At 37.2% G+C, this 13,367-nt stretch overlaps 1 protein-coding gene across 3 annotated transcripts in view; it reads left to right on the top strand.

Annotated features, from left to right (window-relative positions):
• Positions 1 to 13,367, top strand: part of DPY19L4 (dpy-19 like 4) — a 56,232-nt gene that overhangs the window by 9,369 nt on the left and 33,496 nt on the right. The window contains exons 3-7 of one of the 3 annotated variants that reach the window (XM_045805933.2): positions 2,663 to 2,787; positions 5,675 to 5,765; positions 6,376 to 6,497; positions 6,603 to 6,748; positions 12,386 to 12,509. In XM_045805933.2, the coding sequence (XP_045661889.1) occupies positions 2,663 to 2,787; positions 5,675 to 5,765; positions 6,376 to 6,497; positions 6,603 to 6,748; positions 12,386 to 12,509 (608 nt within the window). Of the gene's footprint in view, positions 1 to 2,662; positions 2,788 to 5,674; positions 5,766 to 6,375; positions 6,498 to 6,602; positions 6,749 to 12,385; positions 12,510 to 13,367 lie in introns of those variants that run through there. The other 2 variants (XM_087864721.1, XM_087864722.1) reach the window with 2 other exon arrangements.

The raw sequence follows: 13,367 nt of genomic DNA, 5'->3' as shown, positions 1-13,367 counted from the left end.
CCTACAGTGTAGTGTAAACTTAACTTTATATAACCAGGAAACCAACTTATTCACTTATGGCAATATCTGCCTTATTGCAGTGGTCTGGAACTGAACCTGTAATATCTCTGAAGTGTACCTGTATAATTAGCTTACAATAAAATGCACAGGATCTTAGGCATTTAATTAAATGAGTTTTGACACAGGAGTGCAGCTGAAACAAGTTACAGAACATTTCCATTATCCCAGAAGGTTTCTTTGTATCCCCTTCCAGTAGATTTTCCCTGTCCCCTTCAAGACAACCCCTGCTTCTTTTTCTTTTTTCTCAAGATTTTATTTATTCATTTGACTGACCCAGAAAGAGTGCACAAGAAAGGGGAGTGGCGGGCACAGAGAGAGGGAGAGAAGCAGGCTCCCCGCTGAGCAAGGAGTCCGATAAGGGGCTCCATCCCAGGACCCTGGGATCGTGACCTAAGCTGAAGGCAGATGCTTAACTGACGGAGCCACGCAGGCGTCCTGTTCTCCTGCCCTTATCCTCTGTCATGAGAATAGGTACTAATCCCAGTCTGGAACTCTAAAGAAGATACAAGAAGAGCCACAGCTAATCTGAAGTCTGGAATTGGGTGGAGAGTCACTGCAGACCCAAAACCCACAAGTAGCACAAGTGAAAAATAAATCTATATTTTGTAAGCCACTAATAGTTTGGGATAACTTTTTTTATCACAGAGAAGCTTACTAATAGAGTGGTCATTTAAAACATTTTGGAAAATACAAGAAAGATAATTAAACAATCTAGAGCTAACTACTGTAAAATAGTATTTTCCCCCTGAATACAAAAATATATTTTTAGGGTAGAAATTGTGGAAAATAGAGAAAAGAATGATAAAAATAAATGTATAAATAGTTCCAGTAAATAGAACTACTCTAAAAGTTTTGGTGGGTATTGCTTATATTTTATTCAGTGCACTTATACTTTACTTTTTTTTTTTTTCACTTTTTGTGAAATCGAATCCTACATTTCTTTTCCTAACATGTCCTTAGCTTCTTCCTTTGCTTTAAATATTACTTAACCATGCCCTGTATTATTGATATCTGTGTAGTGCTCTTTTTTAATCTTTGACTCTTCACAAAAAACTTTGAAAACACCATGTTTAGTATTAAGGTAAGGCATTTATATGTAGGATTTGGTTTACATACTTTTTATCGTAGCCCCTAATAATTATAATTAGGATTAACTTGCCATTATCTAACACTTCATTAAAAAAAAAACTGGAAAAGATACATGTTCAGAAACTTTGAAGCACTTTTGCCAAACTGCCACCATTGATAAGTTTTTTTACCGTTTTTTTTATAATTCATATTGTGTCAACATTGCTTTAATTAATTATTATACATCTTTGCATGTATGCTTCTGTATTTCAACAATAATAGCTAGTATTTACTGAGCTCTTAACTATGTGCCAGGCCAGATGCTTTACACATGCTAATGAAAACAGTAATTTTAAAACAATTGTATCCTACCGATACTAATATTTGATTTATTGGGTAGTGTTTTTCAAGCATTTTGAATGTAATTCTTAGTAATTACATTATTGACTTAGTAATATCTTAGTAATTATTGACTTAGTAATATCCAACTACTTAGTCTATTTAATGTCTCTGGTGTTCCATGAAAACTAATATTTATTAAATAATATTTTAAAATGGCTAAGATTTTAGTTTAGCTAAGCTCATAAACCAGCAAGTTGAGTTTTACAGACCTGTCAGTCATTCAGTAATGGAACAAAGGGCTTTGGGCCCTTAGGCCTGTGCTTATTATACCTAATAGCTAGAATAGAGCAGGACTAAATTATCCTGTGTGTAGAAAATTCACATGTGTTTTATGTTATTTCATCAAGAAGTAGTTACATATATATAACAGTTGCATATGATGTTTTAGATAATCATCAAAAATCACTGAAGTATATATACTTTAAATGGCTGTAATCTATAGTATGTAAATTATTCCTCAATAAAGAAAAAAATTCCTTGATAAGGAAAAGCTATCGATAGTAATTCTGAATGAACCTGTATTTTTTCTTTAGATATTTGGTAGTACATTCCTTTTATTCTTTCTTTTGCTTGATAGACTTCAGTTTTTGAAATCTTTTTTGACTTACAGGAGAACTGGGCAGATAGTGCAGATTTCCCATTTTACACCCTCCCCCGCCCACATACACAGTTTTGCCGGTTATTAACATTTTATATTAGTATGGTATTTTTGTTACGGTTAATGAATCAATATTAATACACTATTTTTAAATAAGATCCATACTTTATTCAGATTTGCTTAGTTATTATAACCTAATGTCCTTTTTCTGTTCCAGGATCCCACACGACATTTAGTTGGCATGTCTTTAGACTCCTCTTGGGTGTGGCAGTTTTTTAGGTTTTCCTTGTTTTCAGTGACCTTGACAGTTTGGAGGAATACTGGTCAGGTATATTTAGGATGTCCTTCTATTGGAATTTGCTGCTGTTTTTCTCATTGGGTTATAGGTTTTGGGGAGGAAGAACACAGAGTTAGAATGCCATTTTCCTCACATCATATCAAGGGTACATACTACCTTCTGATTACTTTTTAAAATTAGAAGTGCATTAATATAAATATCATCTACATCTGATTACTTTTAATATGCTTTTTCAGATGTATTATTTCAGCGCTTTGCAAAGATTTTCATTGGCTGTCTTGCAGCAGTTACTAGTGGTATGATGTATGCTCTCTATTTATCAGCATACCATGAACGGAAATTCTGGTTTTCCAACAGGCAGGTAAGAAGAAAGAATTTTGAGCTTATGGAAGTTGTTTTAGTGTTTAATTTTAATCTAAGTAATGTGTTTTTCAGGGAGCCAAAATATATGTGTGATAAGTCTGACAAGTGCTTTCTTATTTACAGGCATTAGAAACAAAATGGTGTAGGAGCTATTTTGAGAACACAGTCATAGCATCAACCTTGAAAAATTTAATACAGTGTATTTCCGGGCCATGGAATAGAAACTATGAGGGTGTTTTCCTTCATGCAACTAATTTATCAGGGCCTTTTGATGACAGTGAAATGTTACGGAGTTTAGTCACACTTTTAGTAGTTTTGGTAGTTTACATTGTTTACATATCAGAAACAATCTGTAGAAGTTTCAGTGGTAAAATATTTTAATTTTTAGATTACATGATTAGAATGTTTTGGGGGTGTGGAAATGATTAACATGCTTGACAGTATTTATTAAGATGTCTCTTCATATTAGTATGTTTAATGTCTGGTTTTAAGTCATGTGTATTCCACAAACCCTTTAGTCACTGTAGTTACTTACATAATTCATAGTTTAGCCTTTGAGTAAATTTGTTCTCAGACTTCCCTTCGCAATCAGATACGTCTTGAATGTATTGATAAGGTTCATAGTGTTGCCACTTAACTCTAAAGAGTGTTTTCTTTTTTATTCCACAAACTTTTGTTGTTGTTCTTATTTTTAAGTAGTCAAGCCAACTGAATGTTTTTAAGCCATTGATTGACCTAATCTCACCAAAACATTTAGCTGAATAATTACCTGTGTTGACTTGACAAAAGCTATTACCATAGCATATCCTATGTCCTTGAAGATGTTATGCATATTAACTATTAGTAGTTCTCAATACTGGATGTACAATAGAATCATCTGATGAGCTTTTAAAAAGCTCATAGATTCTTAGGTGGAGTAGCGGGGAGTGTCTAGGATCCATGTTTCAAAATATATCCAAGCAATTCTGTTGTGTAGCAGAATTGAGAACAACCAAAGGTTTGAAAATATAGAAGGCATGCATCAAAAAACACTGTGTTTTTAAAAACACTGTATGAGTCAGGAACATTGACTTTACCTGGGAGCTTTTTCAGAATTGCAGATTCTCAGGCCCCACTTTAGAATCAGAATCTGGTTTAATCAGAGATCTTTTAATGAGATCTCTAGGAGTTTCATATGAACATTAAATTTGAGAAGCATTGATCAAAAGTTTACATCTTTGAAATCTTAGAAATCTGTTTCCATTCATAAAGAATCATTTTAAGGAAATTTATCAGATTTTTGTTGTTAAGGAAATTTATTTCAGTTAATAAGCCCTGAATGAGGAAAAAAATTCACTGGTCAGATAGATCTAGGAAAAATTTCCTCTTGGAGATTCACAGTTGCATAAGGTGTACTGAAACTCTGAAAAGTCTTACAATAAAGAAACCCATTAATTTTCTTTAATGCTGCCTTTGCACAACTTACTTAACTATAGAACTCTTTAGGCAACACCCATTTATATCTTAGAAAATTCTGTTGATCAAACTTAGGAAAAACTGCTCTGTTATCTTTTGTTTTGTATTAGTTGATAAATATTATGGATGAAAATAAAGGAGTTTCATTTTCAGAGACTGTAGACTTAAAAAAGCTTGATTTGTCATGAAACACATAAGGTTTTTCAATGTTTTTGAGTTACCTATATTCTTGGTTCTGTATAGCCCAATTTTTAATAATTTTTTAAAAGATTTATTTATTTTTAGAGAGCACGAGAAAGAGCATGAATGTGGGGGAGGGGCTGAGAGAGAGACTCTCAAACAGACTCCCCGCTGAGCATGGAGCCTGATGTGGGGCTCCGCGGATCTCACGACCCTGAAATCATGACCCGAGCTGAAATCAAGAGTTGGATGCTTAACTGACTAAGCCACATAAGCACCCTGTGTAGCCCAATTTTAGGAACTTAAGATTTACTTATATTTCTGGAAGTTCTTTTGAAAAGCACTGATTAGGTATCTGTTACTCTGGTAAAGAGTTAAGGGCTTACAGTTGTAGCTATATAAGGAAGTGGAAAAGCAATAGAAAATACTGATGTCTTCTTCAACGTTTCTTTTTATTATGGACTTTAACACCTCAACCATCATTTTTTATTACCTGCCTTACTATTTTTGTGTCCTTAGGGCATTTTTTCTGGTTTTCCTTCTAGATTTTCCTTATATATAATAGATAAATGACTTACGAGCTACAGTCCATTTTAAACCTTAGGTCTTTCTTTCTTTTTTCCTTTTTTTTTTTTTTAAGATTTATTTATTTATTTGGGAGAGAGAGCATGCAAGCAGGGGGAGGGGCAGAGAGAGAGGAAGAGAATCTCAAGCAGAATCCACTGAGCACAGAGCCTGCTGCAGGGCTCAGTCTCAGGATCCTGAGATCATGACCCAAGCCAAAATCAAGAGTTGGGGGGGCGCCTGGGTGGCAGAGTCGTTAAGCGTCTGCCTTCGGCTCGGGCGTGATCCCGGCGTTATGGCATCGAACCCCACATCGGGCTCCTCTGCTGGGAGCCTGCTTCTTCCTCTCCCACTCCCCCTGCTTGTGTTCCCTCTCTCGTTGGCTGTCTCTATTTCTGTCAAATAAATAAATAAAATCTTTAAAAAAAAAAAATCAAGAGTCAGATACTTAACTGACTGAGCCACCCAGGTGCCCCAAATCTTAGGTGTTTCAGTAAAATAATTGCCAGATTATTGAAAAGTTTAACCTCCTTAATGTGCCACTAGTGATTATAGGAAAATTCAAACATGTCTTTGGATAAAAGGATAAATTAATAGCATTAATTTAGAAGATGAGGAAAGAGAAAGAAGATTGCAGTTGAAATTTAGGATACTGGTATTTAAAGAATCATTTCATTTTCTTTTAGGAGCTCGAACGAGAAATCACATTTCAAGGTGACAGTGCCATTTATTACTCTTATTATAAAGATATGTTAAAAGCGCCCTCATTTGAAAGAGGTATGATAAACACATTTGTTTTTGTTTTTGTTTTTAATTAAACTCTACCCCCAACATGGGGCTCAAACTCAGGACCCTGACATCAAGAGTTGCACGTTCTGACTGAGCCAGCTAGGTGCCCCCCACATTTGTTTTTTTGTTTTGTTTTTTTTAAGATTTTATTTATTTGTGAGAGAATGAGAGAGGGAGTGAGAGAGCACGTGAAGGGGGAGGGTCCGAGGAAGAAGCAGACCTCCCCACTGAGCAGGGAGCCCTTGATGCAGGACTCCATCCTGGGACTCTAGGATCATGACCTGAGCCAGAGGCAGTTGCTTAACCAACTGAGCCACCCACGTAACCCTACACATTTGTATTTTTAATAACAACATTTTTCTGAAATGAAACATTGTTCTGCTATGTGGGAGCCCTTGAATGTGGAGATTTGTCTTAGAATAGAAGTATTATTTTTTCTTATACTTAATAAAAACATTGGAAAAATGCGGCACAGTCAGTGTGTTATATTTTGAGATTTTTCTTAGTAATAATTTAAAATATTTAATGACCTCTGAATGACATGTTTAATTATTGTAAAAGCAGAATAAATAATCTGGAGAAAAATTTTTGTCTTTAGGTGTTTATGAATTGACACACAATAACAAAACTGTATCTCTGAAGACTATAAATGCAGTGCAGCAAATGTCTCTATATCCAGAACTTATCGCCAGTGTTTTATATCAAGCAACTGGTAGCAATGTATGTTTTCTTTTGACTTTAATATTTATTTTCTTACATATTTGCAAATAATTAAAATTATTTAATGTTCTATTATCTCCTCTTTCTTTTTTTTTTTCCAATTAGGAGATTATTGAGCCAGTATATTTCTATATTGGCATTGTTTTTGGATTGCAAGGAATATATGTTACTGCTTTATTTGTTACAAGTTGGCTTATGAGTGGAACATGGCTAGCAGGAATGCTTACTGTTGCATGGTTCATTATTAACAGGTAAGAAATGTTTTTTAAATTAAGTTTTACAGTTTTTTTTTTTAATGGCTGTGGTATTTGGTTCTAAAAATGCCACCCTCCAAATATTCCACACCCTAATCCCCACCTGCGAATATGATTGTTATGTTAAATGGCACAGTTGACCTTAAGGTAGGAAGATTACCTGGTGGACCTGATCCAAACAACCATATGAACCCTGAAAGGTGGAGATCTTTCTCCACCTGGTACAGAAGTGGAGGTCAGAGATATTTGAAGCGTGAGATTGACTGCTGCACTGTTGCTGATGTGAAGTGAGGAGGAAATGAATTTTGACGACAACCAGTGAGCCTGTGAGAGGACTGCAAGCCCTGGGTGAGAGCAGCAGCCCAGGCTGATGTTTTGAATTTAACTTAGGGAGACCCTGAGCAGATATTTGGACATACTGGGGTGTGTTTGTGAGCTAATAAATTCATGTTGTTTTAAGCTTACACATTTGTGGTCATTTGTCATGCAACAATTGAAGAGTGATACACCTACCTTATATCTCTCTTTTTTCAGACATAGTAACATTGGCATACATGATGTGCCTTTTCTTTCCTCTTTTACTTAAAACTGATGACACGATTTCATGAAAAGAAGAAAGAGGCATCAAATCTATCACTATTAAGTTAATCACCACAGATAAGGTTTCTGTATTAATCTATCACAGAGTGCTTTGAATTAATAAACCCATCCCTTTTAGTAATTAAAGTAGCCTCAGTTCATTACTTGTGAGTAAAAAGAGAGTAAGCAATGGGTCTTCTTTGAAATGGAGGGCTGGTTTGAGACAAAGATTTTCTTGGCATTGGTCAGTGTCAAAAGTTTAGTTTTGAGGGGGCACCTTGGTGGCTCAGTCGTTAAGCGTCTGCCTTCGGCTCAGGGCATGATCCTGGAGTCCTGGGATCTAGCCCCACATCAGGCTGCTCTGCTGGGAGCCTGCTGCTTCCTCTCCCACTCCCTTTGCTTGTGTTCCCTCTCTCGCTGGCTATCTCTCTCTGTCAAATAAATAAATAAAATCTTCAAAAAAAAAAAAAGAAAAAGTTTAGTTTTGAGGGGGCACCTTGGTGGCTCAGTCGTTAAGCGTCTGCCTTCGGCTCAGGGCATGATCCTGGAGTCCTGGGATCTAGCCCCACATCAGGCTGCTCTGCTGGGAGCCTGCTTCTTCCTCTCCCACTCCCCCTGCTTGTGTTCCCTCTCTCGCTGGCTGTCTCTCTCTCTGTCAAATAAATAAAATCTTTAAAAAAAAAAAAAAGTTTAGTTTTGAAGGATGGATATTCTTTCTTTCCATAACTCTTTTCTCCCCTAACACTTAATCATGACTAAATTTTAAAAAATGAAGCATTTCTTCTGTTATAACATTTTCTTTAGGCAATTGCCAAATAAAAAATATGCTACTTTCAAATTATTGAGACTCAACATTCAGGGCTATATCTCTTACTGGGCTTTGTTTATATTTAGAGTCACATGCTACCAGTAATTTGATATAAAGGATTTTTTAAAAAATCTTCCTTGGGGCGCCTGGGTGGCACAGCAGTTGAGCGTCTGCCTTTGGCTCAGGGCGTGATCCCGGCGTTATGGGATCGAGCCCCACATCAGGCTCTTCCGCTATGAGCCTGCTTCTTCCTCTCCCACTCCCCCTGCTTGTGTTCCCTCTCTCGCTGGCTGTCTCTATCTCTGTCGAATAAATAAATAAAATCTTTAAAAAAAAAAATCTTCCTTAAGGGCACCTGGGTGGCTCAGACACTTAAGTGTCCAACTCTTGATTTCAGCTCAGGTCATGTTTTCAGGGTCATGAGATTGAGCCCTGCTTTAGCCTCCGTGCTTGGTGTGGAGCCTGCTTAAGATTCTCTCTCTTGGGGCACCTGGGTGACTCAGTTAAGCATCTACCTTCGGCTCAGGTTGTGATCCCAGGGGCCTTAGATCGAGCCCCGAATCGGGCTCTCTGCTCAGCAGGGAGTCTGCTTGTCCCTCTCCCTCTGCCGCTCTGCCTATTTGTGCTCTCTCTCTCTCTCTGTCAAATAAATAAAATCTTTGAAAAAAAATTCTCTCTCTCCCTCTGCCCCTCCCCATCGCAGTTGCACACTCTTGCGTGCTCTCTCTCTCTAAAAAAAAAAAAAAAAAGCTTTCTTAGTTTTCAAATACAGTTCAGCTTTATGGATGAAACATATTTATTCTTTTTTTTTTCAAGATTTTATTTATTTATTTGAGAGAGAGACAGCCAGCGAGAGAGGGAACACAAGCAGAGGGAGTGGGAGAGGAAGAAGCAGGCTCCCAGCGGAGGAGCCTGGTGTGGGGCTTGATCCCAGAACGCTGGGATCGCGCCCTGAGCCGAAGGCAGACTCTTAACGATTGTGCCACCCAGGTGCCCCTATTCTTTTTCTTTTAAAATAATTTATTTTTATTATTTTTTAAATGTTTTAAAAGATTTTATCCATTTGAGAGAGAGAGCACGAGTGGGGGTGGGGGTGGGCAGCAGGCAGAGGAAGACTACCTGCTGAGCAGGGAGCTTGATGCGGGGCTTAATCCCAGGACTCCGAGATCATGACCTGAGCCAAAGGCAGATGCCCAATCAACTGAGCCACCCAGGCACTTGCTGCCCCCAATTTTTTAAAGTAAGCTCTATGCCCAATGTGAGGCTTGAACTCAAGACTGAGATCAAGAGTCCAGTGCTCTATTGACTGAGCCAGCCAGGTGCCCCTCCTTAATTCTCTTTAAATCCTCCATAATTCCTTTTTTATGTAGAGGAGACCCGAGTTAGTTATCCTACAGAATGTCCCACCTTACGGATTTCTCTTGTGGCTTCCTTGTGGTGTCATCTAGCTTTTCCCTCTATTCTTTATGTTTCTATAACCTGGAAGTTACATCAAAGCCTTGATGAATTCAAGATAACAATTCTAGTTAGAATATATCATAGATGATTTGTTTTTCATGTTCCATGATATTAAAAGTTACATGATATTTATGTGGTCTACCCCTAGTGAGTCTGAGATTGACTGCCGGTTTGGGGGATGACAGTCAGATTTCTTCATTGAATAGTATGACTAGAAAATAATTGGTGTGGTTTTTAGGATACCAAAGAAATGTGCTTTCCAACAGTATTAACCACTTAAGGGTTGTAACTCCAGTTGCTAATCTTTGCTGAAATTAGTGATTACATTAGGGTTTATTAAATTATATTTTTATTTTTTTAAAGATTTGTTTATTTATTTTAGAGAGAGAGTGCATATGAGTGGGCAGAAGCTGAGAGAGAGGGGAAGCAGACTCCCTGCTGAGCAGGGAGCCTGACTTAGGGCTTGATTCCAGGACCCCAAGATCATGACCTGAGCCAAAACCAAGAGTTGGACGCTTAACTAATGGAGCCAACCAGGCGCCCCCTAAATTACATTTTTCTATTTTCATTAGCTACATTCTTCATTCTCGAAAGGTAGAATTTTTCTTTATTTTCTTTATTTTTTTTAAGTAGGCTCCATCCCCAGCACAAGGCGTGAGCTCACAACCCTCGGATCAAGAGTTGGATGCTCTACCAACAGAGCCACCTAGGCGTCCTAGAGTATTCATCCCTAGACTATTTCTTTATTAACCAGGGTTCTTTGGTTTAAATTCAGTTACTATTAGAAAGTCAGAACAAATGCTTAATCTCACTTCACCCATTTCTAAGAAATTGTTTAATCGCTGTCTCAGATAGTGATACACTATTTATTTGACAGAGAGACAGCGAGAGAGAGGGAACACAAGCAGGGGGAGTGGGAGAGGGAGAAGCAGGTTTCTGCTGCGTGGGGAGCCTGATGCAGGGCTTGATCCCAGGACCCTGGGATCATGACCTGAGCTGAAAGCAGACGCTTAATGACTGAGCCACCCAGGTGCCCTGCGTTTTTTTGTTTTTGTTTTTTTTCTTTTTAGATTTTATTTGTAAGTAATCTCTACACCCAACTTGGGGCTAAAACTCATGACCCTGAGATCAAGAGTCACAGGCTCTACCAAGGGAGCCCCCAGGCGCCCCACCCATGCTTTGTTTGCATAGAAAAGCCCAGGAAATTGGTTCGATTATGGTAAATCAATGCAATGATGTATCATGACCATTAAGTATTCTTGAAGTGTATTTATTGATACATATGTTATGGAAAGATGCTCATAATGTATTGTTAGGTGAAAAGTAGTTCATTAAGAATTTTAAAAGAGCCAAGATCTAATATCATTTACTAGGTTGTAGACATATGGTAAGTTCTTTACAGCTTTTATTTCATTCAATCTTCATGTATGGTCCTGCTTTTTGTATATATGTATTCAATCACATACACATTCATAGAAGACAAGTTTTCTTATAATACGTTTTGACAGTTTTATTGGGGTGTATCTTACATAAAATGTATATGTATATATTTAAAGTGTACAGTTTGATCAATTCAGGCATTTAGACACACTCATGAAACCATCAGCAAAGTCAATGTAATAAACATATCTATCACCCCCAAAAGTTTCTTTGTTCCACTCCCTAATGCTTCCTTCTTTCCTTTTCTTACCCCACCTCTACTAACTGTCCCATTGTCCCCAGGAAACCAATGATCTATTTTCTGTCATTATAAATTAGTTTGCATTTTCTAGAGTTTTATATAATGGAGTCACACAGCATATACTTTTTTGATCTTTTTTTTTCACTCAGCATAATTATTTTGAGATTCATGTCTGTTGGGCATAACAATAGTTCATTTCTTTTCATTGCTAAGTAGTAGCCTATACCATAATTGAATTGAACTAAATTACATGCAAATATTCCTTTCCATTATTTAAGAGAGTTATACAGCAATTTTCATAAAATTTTTAAAGCAGTAGTACCTTTGTTTCTGTGTGGAAAAGAGCCATTGAGTGTATGAATTCCAATGATTGTTGGAAAGGTAGTCTTGAGGTGTGAGGATATGTACAGGAGACAACCTGCTGTCAGTGCAAATTGAGGAGAAACTTAGGAAGAGCCTGGAAAGACATTCTGTATTTGTGATTGTGGGGATTTTTAAAGGTTTCTGGATATATCACATGAAGGACTGCTGTAATGGTAATTCCAGGTAACGTGCTGATTGAAAAGATTATTATACTAGATATCAGAAGATATGCATTGTAATCCCAGTTGTGCCACCTATTAGCGGTATGACCTTGATTAAGTCATATCACCTCTCTGAGCTTCTTATCCTTTATCTAAAGGATAAGGACTTTGGGTCTGTCAGGCCTGCTAATCATGTAATGCAGATTGTACTCTAGAGAAGGGTAGCCATCGCATTAAAGGAAGAGAGAGTGGGAGCTGAAACCCAGTGTCCTCTGCAGCAAGCTGTGTGCCTTAGCATGAGGCCTGTCTGCTCAGAGCAGGGCTGCCTTTTTCAAATATTCGTAGAGGCCCATCTATTCACCAAACAGTACACCGCGGCACTGAGTCTTCCTGGAGGGGAGGGGAGGGCGGCTGGATGAGATGCTTAATTTGCACAGAGATGCTGTATAGGCACTGGTGGCTCTATGCCTGCTTCACAGGATTGGTACAGAGAACGATGAGATTGTGTGAAAGTGCTTTGAAAAGTATAGTGTTACACAAATATAATGTCTTGCTTTTTGCTGTTCATCTGTGGTTTACTTTAGGGTAGATACAACAAGAATTGAATACTCCATTCCTTTAAGAGAAAACTGGGCACTACCATATTTCGCATGCCAAATTGCTGCACTTACAGGCTATTTAAAAAGCAACTTAAATACTTATGGAGAGGTAAGATACACAGTATTTGTCAAAATTAATTTTGATGTATTGCAAATATGGTATAAAATTTTAAAGTTAATCATATTAACAGTTAAGCTATAATCCAGTGAAGCCTAATTACTACATAGTAAAGAATATATTTAAGTAGTCCTGTTATATAACACTGTCTAGTCTGATAGACAGTAAATTACTTTAAGGAAAAAGGAGATGTTTATTTGTTTCAGTGCAGTTACTTGACAAGTATATGAAGAATATATTATCTTGAAAATTTATTTGTCTCAGTTTATCGTTTTCTGTAATATTGATGGCTTTTAGTCATTGCAAGTTAAGGAAATATTAATGAAGATACAAAGAGTGACTACAAACGGCAGCAATGTTAACTTTTATGGTAGCACTGCATATTTTCTGTTTTCTGTTTTTCTGGCAACAACTGCTTGGTCTATCACTATGATTTTGTCATTTTGAAAGTTTATACAAATGGAATTATATAGTATGTTCTCTTTCAAGACTGGCTTTTTTCATTTAGCCTAGAGCCCTCGACATCCATTTAAGTTGTTGTGTTCTATCAATAGTTTGCTTGTTTTCATTGTTGAGTAGTATTACAGCAATATGTATATTTCAGTCACATACTGGATTTGACATATTTCTATCTTATTTCACCGCATGTTCTTTAGAGTAGTCTGAGAATAAACCCTTAGAATTAGCAATTTGTTTCATTATACTGTGGTTTTTTCCTAGTATCCTTGCAGTAATATCCACATGTCTAGTACATTAATTAGGCTGGATCTAGATCTGAGCCTTCATTGATTTCTGGAACTGGTTTCTCCGGGGATGATGGTTTTAGGCCTTGTTATTACAGTGCTGGTT

This window comes from Ursus americanus, chromosome 9 (assembly GCF_024610735.1).
Source record: "Ursus americanus isolate L20-20 chromosome 9, mUrsAme1.1.p, whole genome shotgun sequence".
NCBI lineage: Eukaryota > Metazoa > Chordata > Mammalia > Carnivora > Ursidae > Ursus > Ursus americanus.
The sequence above is the reverse complement of the archived record's forward strand: the minus strand, read 5'-3'. Positions and strand labels throughout refer to the sequence as shown.